The sequence below is a fragment of the Eumetopias jubatus genome, unplaced genomic scaffold (genome assembly GCF_037043125.1).
Source record: "Eumetopias jubatus isolate StellerSeaLion01/CBP00866 unplaced genomic scaffold, mEumJub1_p1.0 scaffold_5, whole genome shotgun sequence".
NCBI lineage: Eukaryota > Metazoa > Chordata > Mammalia > Carnivora > Otariidae > Eumetopias > Eumetopias jubatus.
Window position 1 is genome coordinate 109287584 of NW_028274811.1, and position 19327 is coordinate 109306910.

General features: G+C 42.1%; 1 protein-coding gene across 3 annotated transcripts in view; it reads right to left on the reverse strand.

Annotated features, from left to right (window-relative positions):
* The window catches only part of GRIA1 (glutamate ionotropic receptor AMPA type subunit 1), a 306924-nt gene that overhangs the window by 135929 nt on the left and 151668 nt on the right, over positions 1–19327 (reverse strand). For all 3 annotated transcript variants that reach the window (XM_028106558.2, XM_028106561.2, XM_028106560.2), the window contains exons 3-5: positions 12695–12934; positions 8737–8921; positions 3786–3839 (exon numbers count right to left, since the gene is read on the reverse strand). In XM_028106558.2, the coding sequence (XP_027962359.1) occupies positions 3786–3839; positions 8737–8921; positions 12695–12934 (479 nt within the window). The remainder of the gene's footprint in view (positions 1–3785; positions 3840–8736; positions 8922–12694; positions 12935–19327) is intronic.

Sequence of the window (19327 nt, forward strand, 5' to 3'; positions counted from 1 at the left end):
AAGAATCCCCCACCTATGCAGATCAGTGTTTAACTTTCCAAAACATGGTGACATTCAGCAACATCTTTGATCTTCCCGGTAATACTATAAGCATACAGATCAGGCACTGTCATTCCCACTTGATGGATAAGGAAACTGAGGGCTGGAGAGTTGCCCAAGATCACAGAGCTGGCTAAGGGTAGTGTCTGGACAAAAAGAGGGGGTGGGGGGCAGGGAGGGTTCAGGGTTGTTTTTACTCCCTGTCCATAAAGCTCTCCTCTCTGACCCACAGTCTCCTCCCTCCTCTCTTCCAGCAGCCCCCCAAAGCTACCGATTTGAATCCTTCCAAAGTGATCTTTTAGAAAAATGCTGTTGGCTACTTCCAAGCTCATGCATTCCATTTCTCTTGTGGAGAAAGAACTGTGAAATAAAAGTGTAGCTCCCTCCTTTTGTTAAACCTTTCAAAAGCTTCCTTGGTTTCTAACTCTATAATTACACCCTAATCACAAACACTCTGAAGGAGGGGGGTCAGTTCCATGCGGCAGCAGGCTAATTATGTGGCGGAATTTCTAAAAATTATCATCTTATAAATTGCGTTATTTCTCTGAAGGGGGAAGAAAAACACACACCACATACTCGCCTATGTTTCGAACTGAATTAATCAGTAATTTGAAGCCTAATTATCAACTAATCCATTGGAACATGCAAGTCTTTTGTATTTGGATGGTATATGCAATTTGCATCCTATTAGCTGGCAGTTGTAAGGATTTGAGAGCTCATTAGGTCAGAAGAAGAAGAATGCAGATCAGAAGGATACAGAAGCCCAAGGGGCTGACTCGGTGATGCTGTGACCTTGGGGTCACTTGGCAACAGATGGAGGCTGGCAATTTAATTATCTAGGGTCTTTCGGTGGCTCCGAGGCCATTGATACGTAATTTCTATCTTACCCTGGAGAGGTGAATATGCAGGCCCCCACTGTTGTTCTGTGTATTCTCGAGCAGCAGGGTGCTCACACAGTCTGTACGGTGAGGCCTGCTAGAACAGTGCATGTGGCATTGGATGCTGCCTACCAACCTTGGTGCTAGGCCTAGCTCTATCCCTGCCTTGCTGTGTGCCCCTGGCCACACCACCTTGCTGGTTTTGTTTCTCTGCAAGCAAAGGAGACTTAGATGGCATTAATTTCCAAAGTCCCTTCCAGCACTAAGGAGCTGGGATCTGAGGGATGTCAAGCCTGCTTCATTACAATGTCAAAAAGTCTATCTTTGCAAATTTTTTTTTTTTAGGGTGAGGCTCTTGTTCCCTAAAAGTCTCTGGAGAACGACCTGCCATTTAAAAGGCAAATACCTTTGAGAAATATAACATATTTAGCTATTAACATCTGGGTCTAAATTAACCTATTTCAGTGAGTCCTTCTCATTTCTAGTCCTGAGCCTGAAATATTGGGACAGCCAAGGCAAGGAAGTTTTGAAGGGAAAGAAGGTTTAGGCAGGGACCTGTTTAGGAATGGAGATTGGGTCAGAAAGAGTAATAGAATTTAAGGATTAGGCAGCATGTTTTGGTCCCATGTTTTGATCTTGCAATTTTGACCTTTACATATAGCCAGACCCTGCGCCTTTGTTCTAATGACCTTTGTTCCAAAAATAAGTAGAAAATAGCAATCTTTGGTTCCATTCATCATTAATGCTACTCGTAAATAATCAACACCAAATAACATGCCTAAAACTAACATGATATACTTTGTTATAAATAAAAATTTAAAAATCACATCTTGATGGAAACAGAAAATTGCAAAGACAAGCCAGGATAACGAGGAAACTTTGTAGAAAAGGCTACCATTAGGGAAAACCGATAATTGCCCAAATTGTCACATTGGCAAAATGTGTTATTGATTGAAATATTTTAGTCGATATAAAAATTTATTATTGATTTGTTGGGAGATATATCCACTTTGGAAAGTAATTTTAGAGTTCCTCAAGTTGTTAAACACAGAGTTACCATAGAACCCATCAATTCCACTCCTCGGTATATACACAAGAGAAAAGGTTGTACCTAAATTTCATAGCAACTTTATTTGTAATAGTTAAAAAGTGAAAACCACCCAAATGTTTATCAACCAATGAATGGATTAGCAAAATGCAGTATAGCCATATAATAGAATATTATTTGGCAATGAAAAGGAGCAAAGTACCATACATGCTACAATACGGATGAACTTTGAAAACATGATGCTAAGTGAAAGAAGCCAGTCACAAAGGAGCACATATTATATGATTCCACTTAATGTCCGAATATGCAAATACTTAAAAAGTAGATTGCTAGTTGCCTAGGGCTGGGGGCAGGAGTTTGGAGAGCAATGGGGAGTGAGTGCTGATGGGTATGGGGTTTCTTTTTTGGGATGATGAAAAAATTTTAAAGTTAGATTGTGGTGATGGTTTCATAATTCTGTGAATATACTAAAAAGCAATGAATCGTATACTTTATATGGATGAACAGTATGGTATATGAATATATCAACATGAAGCTCTTTTAAAAATGTAAACAATGGGACTAAAGGCAAAATAAAATTACATTTGGCTTTGGATGAAATTCTGGAAGCATCAAACTCCATGATAAAAAAAGGTAGGTGGTCCAAACATGACCCAGGAAAAATAGAATTGCCAGAAATAACGTCCACAAAAGAAAACTCATAATGGCATGTTATTAGGTAAAATCTAAGGTGAATAAAAATTATTTGATGACTCAAATCTTCACAACACTGAAAATAATTGTGCCCAATAAAAAGAAATGCAATACATTAAAATGAAAACAAATTTTTTTAAGAAGACAGGCTTAATCTATACCACATAGAAAAGTGAATAAAAACTAAATTGACATAATATTATTCATATTGGAAAACTGCTTCTGGTTAAAGATCTGTCAATCCTAGGATCATTGTGATTCCAATGTTTGTACTTATAAACAGTAAAACTATCACTGGTATCAAAATAGAGGGTCGAAAGTAGTGGGGTGGAAATACCTTGCGTCCATTCAAAGATGGGCCGGTTTTGTCCTTATTGTCAAGGGGCAGAGCTGATTCAATCTACAATTGTGATGACCCTCTCTTCTTTTTTTTAATTTTATTTTAATTTTTTATTGTTATGTTAATCACCATACATTACATCATTAGTTTTTGATGTAGTGTTCCATGATTCATTGTTTGTGCATAACACCCAGTGCTCCACGCAGAACGTGCCCTCCTTAATACCCATCACCAGGCTAACCCATCCCCCCACCCCCTCCCCTCTAGAACCCTCAGTTTGTTTTTCAGAGTCCATCGTCTCTCATGGTTCGTCTCCCCCTCTGACTTCCCCCCCTTCATTCTTCCCCTCCTGCTATCTTCTTCTTCTTCTTCTTTTTTTTTAACATATAATGTATTATTTGTTTCAGAGGTACAGGTCTGTGATTCAACAATCTTACACAATTCACAGCGCTCACCATAGCCCATACCCTCCCCAACGTCTATCACCCAGCCACCCCATCCCTCCCACTCCCAACCACTCCAGCAACCCTCAGTTTGCTTCCTGAGATTAAGAATTCCTCATATCAGTGAGTGTGATGACCCTCTCTTTTAAGGAAGATGAAAGGTTTACCAACAGGGTGCTGTGGTTTGACAATTGGGGATGTGGAGGGGAAAAGGCAAGCTTAGTATTGCAGCTCTCAATGGCCCCTCCCACCAGGCAGTTCCCATCAGCTGGGGGCTGCAGAAGCAAGGTAGGGCCCATGTGCAAAGACGCATAAGCTGAACACCAGCAGTGCATTGCACTCACCAGATTTGCAAGGATGTAGTGGTAGCCGATGCCGTTCTTCTCCAGCTTTATGATCTACAAAACACAACGGGAAGGGTTTCATCAATCAGATTTGCAATTAAAGCTACAACAGCAATAATAATAGCAACTAACACCGAGTGCTTACAGTGTGGCCCATCCTATCCTAAGTACTCAAATTACAATATTACAGCCATTCAGCAATGGTGGCATTATGGATACCCTCATTTTACAGATGAGGAATTGAGGCATGGAGAGATTAAATAAGCTCCCTAAGGTTACCCACCTATTAAGTGGCAGATGCAGGACTTGAAATCAGTTTTATCTGATACTAGGGGTAGAGGAGTGTTATCCTAACCCCCCAAATTCAGATGAAATGCTCATTTCACTGCTTCTTCCATAAAGCCTTTCCCTGGGTGGAGATTCTTTCCTGGTGTGAATCTTATGCTGTGTTGAATTCCCTGCCACTGAAATGACAATATCTGCTGCTTGGATGGATGGATGGGTGTGGGTGGATAGTCATATAGGTAGGTTCTTGACCTTCAACTCCTTGCATGAACCATATTCAGATCCGGTTCCTTCTTTCCCTGAATATTGTGCCTTCTTCCCTAAACTAGTTGGATACCCAGGAATTAACTGACCATTCAACCTGGAAGTTGGAAGGGAATGTCAGGATCAGATGGTCCAACCTTCCACTGTACAGATGGGAAGTTCAGGCCTGGAGAGGAGAAATGATTTGCCTAGATCCTGCAGCAGTGCCAAGACAGGAACCTGACTGTTGTTGAGTCTTTGTATGTAATACCAAATTATGGTTAATCATTAAGAGCCAGGATCCCCCCAAACCCCTCCATCCTCAATGTGCAGACTTTTATAATCATTGTGGGCAGGAAAAATATTTGTGGAATAAATTATCCAGAGGTTTGCTCAGGTAGCCAGACATACCACCCAAGGAACAGCTAAGAGCATAGGCCTTTGTTTAGCCCTAGCTCAGCCTGCAAGCTAACTTGATCTATTTCTTTATTTTTTAATCATGAAATTGGGGTTAGTACATTCTGCTCAGTGCCTCTCCTCCACTCTTACAAGAAGGCATAGAACATATGAGAAGCACTTGGGCTTCTTGTCTAACTGAATACATTTTCAAGGTTATTAAAATTCACATTCAGACATCTACTTAATTGGATATATGTGCATAGCGGCTCACATATTTTTTTTTTTAATGTAGGGAATAATTAAATGCAAGCACACTCAACGAATGCTCTGAAACAGTGGTTAGATTGTGAAATTCCAGGCCATGGAGCTCAAATACTATTGGGATGATAGTTTTATTAATAATTCTTCATTACTTTTCCATCTTCTTGTCAAACGGTTTGCTGCCCTTTCAATAATAAGATACCTTTACCAAAAACCTATTCAGCTTCTAATAAACATAAAACAGCAAATAAGAGATCTTTCAAAACCTACCACATTTAGGCAATGGATAAGAATAGTCTCTGCAAGATGAAATTACAGATCGAAACATAAGAAACAGATGAAATTGATGACTTTGGGTTAATAAAAATTAGCAATTTCATACGGTTCAACATAATGCCAACCTTCCCACCCATTTTTTTCACCTACCCACACATTGCCCTCTCTTCCCACCTTTCCTATCTTCTTTTCACAAACATTTATTAAGTGCTTATTCTGTACTGAGCACTATGCTGTGGATACAGTGGGAAGTGAGACATGAATGGTCCTTGCTTCCCTGGAGGTCCCACTTTACTGGGACAAGACCCACACTAAACAGATGAAGAGGTGAATGCCCCAGGGTTACAACTGAGAGAGGTGTTATAAAGGTACTGTACGATTTCATGTGGAGCCCATAGCCTTGCTCACCCTATTCCTCAAAGCTCATTTCCACTGGGCTGCCTTAATTCATAATCCTTGTGTCTGGAATGTCCTTTTCCATTCTCTCTGATTATTTATAACCTTTATGGCTGAGCTGGAATCCCAACTACTCTGTAAAACCTTCTCTGGTTAATTAATGCAACCAACAGGTATTTATTGAACAGGGACAATATGCCGAGCACTATACTATGTGCTCGGGACAACCTGTGGCCATATGAGGCAAGGTCCTCGTGCCCCCCCCTAAGCTGAACTGATGTTTTGTAGGGAGGCAGATGGTAAATATATAAACAGATAAATGAACAAGATTTCAGCAAGTGAGAAGCACTATGAAGACAGTAAAGCAGGGTGATGTGATGGATGGCCTAATCCTGGTCTCTCTTATCTTTAACTCATTCTGAACTTAATGACTATACTATATAATTTGGTGTCTAATATATTGACAAAGCATTATCTTCTAATAACCCTATTCCTTGCTCACAAACCTTTACTGACTCTCCACTGTCTATGGCATAAACCCTAAACTCCTTAGACTTGTTTCCAAGGATATTCTCAATCATGCGACAGTCACGTCTCCCAGTAGACACATAGCATCCTCCACCTGCCCTGCTAAGCCAACCTATGAACGCCAGCCCTCACATGCCCTCTGGGCCTCCCTACATGCCCTTCTCTCCCACTTAATGGCTCTTATCCAGCCAATCCAGCTCTTATCCAACCTGTAAATATTCAGAGCTATCTCACATTTGGGATCTTTTCAAGAGCTTTCATTGATTCCCTATTCTTCCCAGGCACTCAAAATTATTTATTGAATACCTACAAGGAACCAAACACTGTTTAAGGCACTGTGAATACCACAAAGAAGAAAATAAAGCAAAAATCCTTGCCCTCATAATGCTGGCATTCTAGTTGAGGGGCTGGAGACAGAGACAGGCAATTCCCTACCTGGAACTGAGAATCCCTATCTCCCACCTTAGGTTAGGCAGGACATTTGTATTAGACGGAAAAGATCCCAATTCAAGTGTTCTATTGTTTAGAATGATGTCAAGATGTCAGGCTATAAGCCATTAGATGTAAATTCGAGACTCATCACTGTTACCAACTAGTTGTCTGAACCCAGGGCAAGTCAACCAATGTGACCATCAGTTATCCCATCTGTAAAATGTGAATGCACGTGGTAAATCAAGTGATCTCTAAGATCCATTCATCTCTTTGGCCTTGCTTTTCAAAAGAGAAGAATCCAATAGTTAAAAGAGTTAATATACTACATCTAAGATGCCCATACAAACAAGTCACTTCCTTACAAAACGTAAGTTTGTCTTTTGACAGAGGAAGTGGCTAGAGACCGCAGAGGCTGAAAAGTTACCTTTTTAGGAAGGTTGGGCCCTGCAGTCAGACTAAGATGGGTTTAACTTCTTGCTTTTCTTACATGCTAGCTGTGAAATCCCAGGCAAGTATAGTCCCTTGTTTCTTCATTTATAAATTAGGGGAAATGATAGAAGTGGCTTTATAGAGTAGATGTGAAGATGAGGTGGCGTGATGCATGGGAAGGACTTGGCATGGTGTCTGGTATATGGCAAGAGCACAGAAAATGGTAGCACCGGTTACTGTCTACTACAGAACAACAAAGGACAAGTCATCAGTCTATTAAGAATACCTAATTTATCATTCAGTACTTTTTCCAACTGCTATCTCATCCAATCTTTTTCTCAGCTCTGTAGAACAGGGGCCATCATTGCTATTTTACAGATGAGAACACTTATGACCAAAGAGGGAAGTGACTCAAGAAGGTAGTACTAGGTGGTGCTAGAAATAGTTAAACTAGGCAAAGGCTTACATATATCACTTTCTGTGGGGCAGGCTCTGTTCTAAGTGCTTTACATGAATAGATTGTTTTAACTCTCACAGGAGCCCCCTGAAGAAAGCTCTAATTATTATTATGCCCATTTCACAGATCAGGAATCTGAGACAAGAAAGATTAAAAACCTGGCCGTAGGTCACGGAGGTAGTAAAGACTAGAGCTGGGGTTTAACTCGCAGCCAGTCTGGCTTCAGGGTCTCTGTGCTTAACCATTACCCTATACTGCCTCATTTAACTAGCATTCAAATCCCTTGAGTCCAGCCCAGAGAATGCCCATCTCATGGAAACAATTTTTTCTGGTTTCTCTTTCCAAGAGGGAAGGCCAGAACCATACCTTGTGGAGTAGAACGCATACTTAAAGCCTTAAACAATCCCTGATTTTCAAAATCTCCCCTGTTCTGTTGCTGAGGCCTCTGAGTAGTTGCTGAGCTGGTGGCAAGATTCCAGATGGGGGTCCCAGGGTCTTGAAAGGCCATCAACAAGCTCTGTCCCTAAAGCTACCATCTGTAGTTATATAGCACTGTTAAAGGATGATTGCCAAATCTACTTTCTTGCTAGTTCACCTGGATACACAAGTGTTAAGTTTGTCAAAAAGATAAGAGATCAACACAAAGGCCTGCTACTTGTGAAGTGGGTACGCGCTCTCACTCTGAGAATAGGAAGAACCATGGCTTAGAGACCTCTGGCTAAAAACTGTTGAGGTTACAGTGCCCTTTCACAGAATGTACAATCAGTGGATTTCTCATACACGAGTGTATTTAAGGAAACAGTAGAGAGGTGCTTGCTGCTTCCTTGCACTCTTAAAACAGGGCAGTGGGCCGGATGGATGAGATGCCAATGGCTAGACCACTGAGTAACAGAACTCAGAGCTGAACCCAGGAATCTGGCTCCATAGCCTGTGTTCCCCATGCGATAGTGCTTCACAAACTCTAAAATGCAATGCAATCTGCTTTTTCACCATAAAGGGAAACCCTGGAGGTAAGTTTTTGGTCAACTGATCTGAGAACCATTTGAACCCCTAGGTCCAGTCTCCCATTGTTTGTGCTATTTTAGAAAAATTCAGAATTAAAATGTATAAATTACAGAAGGTGGGGAAGAAGTCACCTTCTCATCTAGTCAAGAGCTCTCTTTGTAACACCAAGGGCAAAAGGCCATCTGGCTTCCTCTTGAACCCCTGCCCTCACCCATTCTGAGCCTTTGCTGCATGCACTACCTGGCCCAAGATGGCATTGAGGCGTTCTGATTCGCAGTCCACAACCACTAGCCGCTCCTTTTTCTTTTCCAGGTCCTGAAAGAGCATCCGGTATCCCTCCTCTGTGGTGGTTAAAATGTTGACTGCTGTCACCTGCCAGTTCTTCTCAGCAGCTGTGTCCAGGACTTTCTGCAGGACGGACAGACCTTGAAATTGGGTAAGACGGAGAAGTGGCAATCAGGATACACAGGTACCAACCCGCCTCCACTCGGCACCCACCTCCCTTGTCTCCCCCCACCGGTTCCTCTACCACGTTCAGCTCAGCTTTCTCCCACTGTGCAAGTCAGAGCTCACTGAAGGCAGACAGCAGGTCTCTTTTGGGTTTCTGTTTCTAGAACTTAGCCGGCAGTAGTGTTAGTGATTAAAAATATAACCAAAGGCTCAAATCCTGATGCTACAATATATTGGTTAAGTGACCCTGTAAAGACTACTTAGCTTCTTCAAACTTTAGTTTCTTTAATGGTAAAATGGTGGTGTTAATAATGCCTACCTCATGGTATCATCATGAGGATTAAATAAGAATGTCTGATACATGGCAAGGGTTTTATAAATAGTATTGGGCATTTAGTAGCTGCTTATTAAATGTGCCAACCTGACATCTAAATAGGCACCTAATAACTCTCAAATTCATGGATGTTCAGTACCTGATACTTTGCCTCTTACATAGTAGGTATCCAATCAGTGTGTATTGAATTAAATTATTCTCTTCTAATTTATAGTTAAATGATAGAGGAGGCCATTACTCAGTGGAGCTTTGTTTCATCTTTGAGACATAAATGGTGTCTCAGTTTCCTGCTGCTGCTGTAACAAATCACCACAAACTCATTGGTCTAAAATAACACATTTGTATCATCTTATATTGCCACAGGTCAGTTTGAAATGAATCTCCTTGAGCTAAAATCAATGTGTCAGTGGGGGCTGTGTTGCTCTCTGGAGGTTCTAGAGGAGAAGATTTTCTTGCCTTTCCAACTTCTCGAGGCTGCTTGCATTCCTCAGTTTATGGCCCCTTCCGACTTCAAAACCAACAGTGACTGGTCAAGTCTTTCACGTGTCACCTTTTAAACATTGACTCTTCTGCCTCCAGCTTCCACATTTAAGAACCCCTGTGATTACATTGGGCCCAAGTAAAGAATGCAAGATGATCTGTTTAAGGTCAAGGGATTAGCAATGTACATTCCAACTGTAACCTTAATCCCTCTTGCCATTGAAAATAACACACTTCCAGGTTCCAAAAATTCTCAGAACAGAGACATCTTTGGGGGAGAAGATGGAGGTCATTTTTCTGCCTACTTCAGATGGTTGTTTCACTCTTGCATTATTAATCAATCTTTTGTACATATATCATTTGTTTCCTTGTAACCCTGCTAATCCCTCCCACAGTGACCAGTATGATGCCTGGCCTCAAGAATCATCTCTAGATTGATGCTGTTATGCCTTTTTTTTCTTTTTTAAAAAAAATTTATTTAAATTCAATTAGCCAACATATAGTACATCATCAGTTTTTGATGTAGTGTTTCATGATTAGTTAGTCACGCATAACACCCAGTGCTCATCATATCACATGCCCTTCTTAATGCCTGTCACCTGGTTACCCCATCCCCCCACCTACCTCCCTTTCCGCAACCCTCAGTTTGTTTCCCGGAGTCAAGAGTCTCTCATGGTTTGTCTCTCTGATTTCTTCCCATTCAGTTTTCTTTCCCTTCCCCTATGATCCTCTGTGCTATTACTTATATTCCACATATAAGTGAAACCATATAATAATTGTCTTTCTCTGATTGACTTATTTCACTTAGCATAATACCCTCCAGTTCCCTCCATGTCGATGTAAATGGTAGGTATTCATCTTTTCTGATGGCTGAGTCATATTCCATTGTATATATGAGCCACATCTTTTTTAGCCATTCATCTGCTGAAGGGCATCTTGGCTCCTTCCAGTTTGATTATTGTGGACATTGCTGCTATGAACACTGGGGTGCAGGTGCTCCTTCTTTTCACTACGTCTGTATCTTTGAGGTAAATACCCAGTAGTGCAATTGCTGGGTCGTAGGGTAGCTCTATTTTCAACTTTTTGAGGAACCTTCACACTGTTTTCCAGAGTGGCTGCACCACTTGCATTCCCACCAACAGTGTAGGAGGGTTCCCCTTTCTCCACATCCTCACCAACATTTTTGTTCCCTGTCTTGTTAATTTTTGCCATTCTAACTGGTGTAAGGTGGTATGTCCTTGTGGTTTTGATTTGTATTTCCCTGATGCCAAGTGATGTGGAACATTTTTTCTCTGATGCCAAGTGATGTGGAACATTTTTCATGTGTCTGTCTCCTTTGGAGAAGTATGCCTTCTTATCTTTGTTTCTTTTTCAATGCAAGCTATTTGGTGTCCTTACACCTCACATTGACTGAAAGTTTACTATGTGTCTGGCACTATTCTACTAGCTTTCTTGTTTTCAATTTATTTAATCCTATGAGGTACACATCATTTGCAGATATGAAAATTGAGGCTCAGAGAGATTTAGTCATTGGCCCAAGGTCACATAGACAGCAAATGGCAGAGATCTGAGCTCAGATTTCTGAGATAGACCGAGTCCTTTAAGAGCATGGGTGTTTCTGCCAACCACAGAAGTGATTCTCTGTAATCAAAGTTACATTTTTCTGGGTTCTGGGAAGTAGGTTTGCCACTTTGAGGCCTCAAGCTTCAGTATGCTGTAAAGCTGTCCTGAAAAAGCCCTTCTACGGGTATAATCCTTACAATTACTGCTGTTTGAGGAGGGAAATCCTCAAAATAAGGAAAGGGGAGGGAAAACTGAAGAAAGCAGAGGGTTTCTGGTCTCTTCTGCTGGCTCCTCCTCATTGAATAATGCCTGTTTAACACTACCCCAAAAATTGATCTCACAAGCCTCCTACTCTGAAGTCTTCTAGGCCCTCCTGTAAAACCAGGCCTTCCTGCAAATAAAACCTCCCTTTCACTCAGGGCAAAACTCCTCTGCCTCAGTTTCCAGACCTTGCATAATCCATTTATTTATTTATACCAATAATGACTAAGTTCTGATGACTGTTTAGTATTCAAGGGAAAGTAGGAGAGTCCAGTACAATCACCACAGGCATTAGAAAAAAGAGGATAGTTCCCATTTCAGGATTAGAGTGTTTGAGCAGGCTGCAAAACAAAGGGAGGATTCACACATGTAGATTTGGGAAAGCAAGTGCATTCCAGAAAAGAGGAACAGCCATGAGGAAAGATGCAGAGAAGAAAAAAAGCAAAGGAAACTTTGGAAAATGTGATGTAAAATTCAAAATGTAAGTGGTAGCACAATTAGAAGGGTAGGGAGAGGTGGTGATGATGATGGTGATGATGATGATGATAGCTAACATGTATGGAGGACTCTGAGCACTTATGTCCCATGCACTGACAGGAACTTTCTAGTCATCTCATTCAATCCTCACAGCAACTTTAGGAGGCAGAAATTAGGTTTATCTTATTACAGAGATGAGGGAATGAAGGTATAGAAAATCTTAGCCTCAACATAAATGGTCAAACTGAGGCATACAAGAACTTGCCCAAAGACAAAGAGCTGGAGAGGATAAGACATAGAATTTAGATCCAGGTCTGTCTGACCCTAGAGTCTGTGCTCCTGACAACTACACTGTGAGCCATGAGCCATTCAAAGGAGGCCCTTAGGCTTTGAGTCTGGAAGCTTGGGGAGCTGTAGAGTGACATGGTGTGTTAAGGGGATTACTCTCTCAAAGGATGTGTTTCCACACTGTGAGTTGGAAATTAGCCACCGAGAAATCAGTCCATAGAAATAATGCATTTCTGGATCATTCCCCCCATGCTTTTCAATGAGGCAGGGAGGCATAATTCTCCTTCCTGCTGGCAATTTTCTCTCCATCTCTCAACAGTCTCCCTCCCCTAACCCTTGGCTTACCCCGGTCGGCATCATAAATGTAGACAAATTTCTGCCACTTGTAATGGTCGATGATGCTGATAAGAGCATCCTGCAGCTCAGGGCGCAGCTGAAGGACAAACTGATTGGAGGTGTCAACGGGAAAGCTTGGTGTAATGAAGCAGACGTGGAGGGCCCCACAGAAGGAGGTCAGCATGTTGACAGTTCTCCGTTCATAAAACCCAAAGATGGCGTAGACTCCTTTGGAGAACTGGGAACAGACTGGAGGAGGAGAAGAGAAGGATTAATAGAAGATGCTGCAAGGAAGCTGGCAGATGGCTCCAAAACTAATCCATCCACTAGTTCATCCATCCCAACTCATCATCCTTCCATTCATCTATCATCTGGCAATCCACCTATCCACCCAATCTATCCATCCATCCTTCCAACTTACCAGTTTAATCCAGCTGTCCATCCATTTTACCTATCTGTGCATCCCACTCACCCATCCATCTGTCTGACCTAATGTTTAGGAGGCACCAATTCCATGCCAGATGTTATCATGCTTACCAATTATAAATATACACAAACTATTTTCATATGTTCTCTTACTTTATCTGTGCAACGACCTTCTTAATGTGGAAGAGGGATGAATGAGTCATTTATTTAAAGGGAGAAACTAAGGCTCAGAAAGTTACTGAACATGTCTAAGATGGCATAGCTAGGGCATATCTGAATTGGGTAGACATCTTAACCTCAATCCAGTCATCTTTCCATGACACTGCTCATCACTTTAAGGCAAAGCATTAAAAGTTGTTATAGGAAGAAGGTCTGCCAGCTTGCTGCTGATACATGTTTAGAAAATAAGTATTGATTTTCTAAGTCTACCCTTAGCTTTCAGTGTATATTTCTCTGCCAATGTTCACTTTGTGTTTGTACATCCTGCTAGCTGATTTTTCAGGTCTCCCAGTGTATCAGACATAGTAATAGTTTAGCTGTGTAAACATCCCCATGGGAGCCATTTTGTAAGATCCCCGTGCAGTTACCAATCCTGGTTTACGGTTTATTACATGCTGGTTAGAATATAATGTTAAAAAGCCAAAGTCACAGGGCCAAACCCCAGGCCAAACCTCAGTAAAATTTATAAGATGCTCTGTATGGTATTTTTAGGTTTTCTTCTCCCTCTGCTGCAATGAAATATTATCCTGTGGGATATGAATCTTATCTTCTACATCTATTCCCTCATGTCAGTTAGCTACTAAACTCATTTTAGAATGAGGGTTCATTGTCTTTACCCCAGTGAAGTAGGTGACCCACCCTAAAGCCATCTCCAATGTGTGAAATTACCCTGCTCATATGGACTGTGAGATGAATCATTCTCATCACAGTAACAGTATTTTCAGGTATTTTGCAGTCCTTTCACATATATTAGACTATTCAGTTCTCATTACAAACCTGTGACTTTGGTATTACCAGTTTTTTGGTGTTTTTTTTTTAAGAAGAAAAAAAGCTAGTACTCTTAGACCCTCTGTTCTCTTTAGCACATCACCTTTTTCCATGACACTACATTACCTTGTATGTGGGGGTCTCAAATTATCCTATATAAGCATCACCCAAATGTGTTCCCATGAAACATTAGTCCCACCAGACGTTCCTTAAAAAAGAAGAGACTTCTTTGGCCAAAGAGATTTGGGAAATAGTGTATACCTTGTCTGCATCTTGGAGGTAACTTTTGCACACTAGTCACATAAAAGGTTGTGAGGAATCCTGTTCAACTTTAACCCAGATTTTGTCAAGTCCATACGTCCCCAGGATCCTTTGTTGGCAAATACTTTTAACATGTTATTGAAGATCCTCTGGGCTGTGCTGCACTGAAGAATGCAACTAACCACGGTACCCAGTTGTCTGAGTCTCAGTTCCCATTCAGTCCCTAGAGCTAATGGGCTTAAAAGTTCATCTCTTAAAGATTGCAACTGAACTGTACAAGTCATTTGTCTGATTCCCACTGAAAACCAGAATACTGTCAATAGGAAACTGGGCTGGTGCATTAACATCTGCTTGCATACCTGCAGTTACTGGGCACTCATGACCTCTCTAGATGCCCAGTTTACTGACCGATGACTCTTTGAGACCAGAACCTCATGGAATGGCTGCTCTTAATTCACTCCACAGCCCTCCTGGTATCTGAAGGTGGTTCTCATGGACTCTAGGCTTATGGCATTTGGTTTTCAGCAGTGAAATCCCTTCTCCAACCGGAAGCATGAGGGATCTTTTTAATTAACAAAAGCAAAAACAAAACAAGACAAACAAAACACGATTTCCTTTCCTTGTGCAAAAGCTCTCAAAAGTTTTGAGGTTTCTCACTGCAAACAGGAAGCCTCTGACCATAACTCAGAGCCCCTCAGACCCCTCCCACCTCACACCCCTCTACTTGCTCTCTGCTCTGGCCACAGGGGCCTTGGTAGCTGTTCTCTGGGGCTCTGAGCTCACTCTGCCCTGAGACTCTGTGGCCGCTGCTCCCTTCCACTGCCTGCAGGCTCTTCCCTTACCTGTTTGTGAAGATCACTCCTTTTTTCTTCCTTTACCTGTTTGTGAAGATCACTCCTTTTTTCTTCCCTTTTTTTTAAAATTTAAATTCCATTAGCCAACACATAGTACATCGTTAGTTTCAGATGTGGATTTTGATAATTCATCAGTTGTGTATAACACCCAGTGCTCATTGCATCACTCCTTTTTGGCAGTTGTATCTCAGCTCAAATCTCACCCCCTCGAAGGGCCTTCCTTCGTCACCTCTTTTCAGTAGTGACTCCCCTCACCTGCCTCCCCACACCTGCCTCTCTGTCACATCACCCTGTCTTATTTCCCAGACTTTCCTATTATCTGAAATCGCTTCCTCTTTTTGCTTGTTTATATCTGCTTGGGTCAGTGTTAATCCCGGAAAACAGGGGTTCCACTATGCCCCAAAGCCAGCATAGTGCCTGGGACATGGTAGGGGAAATGAGTATTTACTGAATGAATGCATGATAAATGTTTGATAAGAGGGTCCACATGACTTAGGGTATGAGGGGGAGCTGGGCCCAAACAGAGATGACTACTGGGTCACCCTGGACCTCTGGCTCCTCTAAAGTAGCTATTTGTCCTTTCCCACTCAGACTGTTTTCTCTTTCACCCTAATGAAGACAGTCTATCCATTCGCAGCAGACAATAGGCACTCTTTAAATATCTATTATAATTGCCAGAATCAAGATTTCTATAAATACGGATTTCTCCACCAGGAAGCATTCATTGTATATTATTCTATGTTAAATATAGATTTGTCAAAAAGCACAATCCATCTTACTGAGTGAGGTGTATAGATGGAGCACATAAACCCGTTAAAACTAATGTTTTAATATGCTCTGTATGGTATTTTTAGGATTTCTTCTCTCTCTGCTGTGATGAAATATTATCCTGTGGGATATGAATCTTGTATTCTACATCTATTCCCTCATGTCATCCACTCGATTTCACACCTTCAGCTGGGCCTCTGGGGCCCTCATGGCTGGTGTTTCTTGCTAGAATTTAGAAGCAAAGGAGGAAAGGAGGAGATGGAGGTGTAAGAAATAGGAGTTGGTGTACATGATCAAATCCTTAGACACACGAGAGGCCAGGAATTTTTCCCTCTCAAATGAGCTCCCTATTTTCCCTTTTCAAATTTACCTTCCCTTAACTCTAAGGCTAGGAGGGTACATTTACCCACTGCTCCCTAAAAGAACATGGCTTGGAGGTAGCTTGGCCTGGATTTACGTGAGTGGACCTTGACCCTCAGAATTGCTTGGCATCTGACCTGCAAGCTAGTTCCTCATTTTGACCAAGCAGGAGCGGCCACAGAGAAAGAGAGAGACAGAGAGACAGAGAGATAGGCAGAGAGACATGCAGAGACAGAGAAAGAAAGAGAGAGAGAGAGAGATTGAAAGAGAGGCACTCTGTAGCCCAAGGCCTATGGAGAATGTAGTCATTGGTTAAATATTGAGAAATACATTTAGTAGTTGTAGGGCATTTCTTTGAATCTGTCACAGTAAATATTCAATCAGAACAGATAAGGTGGTCTTGGGAAAAAAAAAAAAAAAGACTACACTAGATGCCAGAAGACCCAGAGGATTCTTTTTGGTTTTATCATAACACAGCAGTTATGTGACCTTGAGCAAATCACACATTTTCCCTGGGCTTCAGTTTTTCCATCTGTAAAAATGATGGTTTGAACTCTGTAGTATGTAACATCCCTTCAGGCTCCAACATCCTAGATTCTATTCCAATTCACTCAAACATGTTTACCGATTGGCAACACTATAGTTATTTGCTGGTCAAACTTTTAGCAACGCCCAGAAGCAGGTATAGGCTCTCAGTTCTTGGATCTGATTGTAGCAAACTCCTAGCACTAAACCTAGATGCATCGAGGGTCTTGAGTTTTATGTAAGAAGCAATTCTAACCTGCCGTATGAGTTGGTTACATCATAGGGAGTAGGTGAGAGGAGGCAAATCAGAAAGGGGGCTGGAGGTGGGGACTGCACGGTCATATACAGAAAGCAGGAAGAAAAAGTGGGCGCCAGAAGCAGAACTCTGCCGGGCACTGCTCTCTCTCAGACTCACTCTGTTGTTGAATCAGAGTAGGCTGGACTGTGTGTGGTACCCTCCACTCAAGACAGCAGTGGTGCATAAAATGTCTCCGACAGCAAAAATTAGGAGCTGACATTTGAGCACTTACAAGGACATTCCCTTACATTGACTCCCTTCCTCCTATGAGGCAGGTTACAAGGGGGAAAGTGAGGCACAGGGCTGGTACAAGGCCCACCTGAGATCTGAGCTCCACCAGTGTGATCATAGGGCTTGAGCTCTTCACCTCTGTGATGTGCTGCCCCTTCCTCCCCAGAAAGTTTGGTAAAAAACAATCCTGGTACCTGGGTCAGCTTCAGCCTCTAGAAAATCCTCTCATATCACACATGCCTTTGATAAAGGTGTGTTACTGGATGAGGGTCTATGGATATTAAAATAAAACAAAACTCGGAGATGTGCTTGATGCATCTCCCTGTCAACTCTGGGAACATATATACACATAACCTGTCCTTCCGCCCATCCATCCACCACTGGACATCTAACATCCACTGCTCGTTAGGCAGTGGAGATGCACTGGCGTACGAGATAAGCCCTGACCTCAAGGATGGTTACCTTGACCGTGGGAGAGTCCGACAACTAAGTAGGTGGTAACACTTCAGTTTGAGCACTGTGGCAGGGAAGAGTTCAAGCCTTAGGCAGGGACACCTAACTCTAGCTTTTGGGGACCTCAAAGAAGGCTTCCAAGAGGATGTGCCAGCATGGATGCTGACAGATAAGCAGGAATCAGCCAGGAGAGGGGACATGGTGCTGTTGCACACACATGAAGGGCATTGGGGGGGGAGGCACAGCATAGGGAATAGTCAATGGCATCGTAGCAGTGTTGCTGGGTGACAGATGGCAGCTACATTTGTGTTGAGACAGCAGAACGTACAGAGAAGTTGAATCACTATATTGCACACCTAAAAATAATGTGTGTGTCAACTATATCCAAATTAAAAAAATATATATATATATATATTAAAAAATATATTTCAGGTAGAAAGAACAGCCATCACAAAGACCTGGCAAAGAGAGAAGACACAGCGTGTTCAGGGAACCTGGCCAGAGTGTCAGATTCCAAGGTCTCTGCCTCCAAGAAGATTCAGTAGCAGAATGTGTCCAACAATCAGAGCGAGTAAAAAATGAGGCCAGGAATTCCCTCCTGGGGAGGTAGGAGGGCAGGACTGGCAAAGGCAGGAAAACCCACGCACAGTGCAGGCTGCCCAAGTCCATCCTTGGTTCACTCAAACCTCTGATAATCACTCTGGCTTATGGCACCATCCACTTAGCATCAATAAATCCCCCAGCCCTGGGTATTGCCCTGACAGCTCTCTCCCAGGGCAGGAACTCCTTTATCAGCAACTCCTTTTTATTGTCACTTCATTTAAGGCTTCTCACACCGACATTTCTCCTTGGCTCCTGGCTTCAGTCCCTGGAAATGTGGCAGCCTCATTGTAAATAGTGGGTAATGTGATGATAGAACAGTTTCCTTTGGGGGGAGGGAGACAGAAAGTGTGTGTAGCAGGGTGTGGGACCTTTAGATATTCACCCTCCTCCCTGAATAATTCTATCTTTATTGGTGGGAATGGCATTCTTCATCTGACTCTAACCTTGTGATATCAAGTGCGTTTTATTTTTGTCACTCAGAGGACAGTAAGAATGCCCCTCCATCCCCTTATACTGTCTTGCATCCAAGATCTAATACTGATGTGCCATGAATTACCATAATAGATATAAATTGTCCCCATGCCCTCTAAACAACATCAGTTATTTAAGATTCCGAGACATTTCCAGAGCGTCCCTGTTATTTACTAGACAAAACCTTATCATCCGTTTGCTAAATTCAACAAAAATATTTATTGAGCACCAGGAACTAATATTCCCAGACAACTGGGGTACAGTGATGATACAAGACAGGCATACCTTCTGCCTTCAAGGAGCTTGCACAGGAGTTCACACAGTTTTACATCAAGGGAAGGTAAGGATATTTTGAAAGAGTAATAAGGGGCTCAACCATAGAAAAAAATGGTCATAACAACCTTT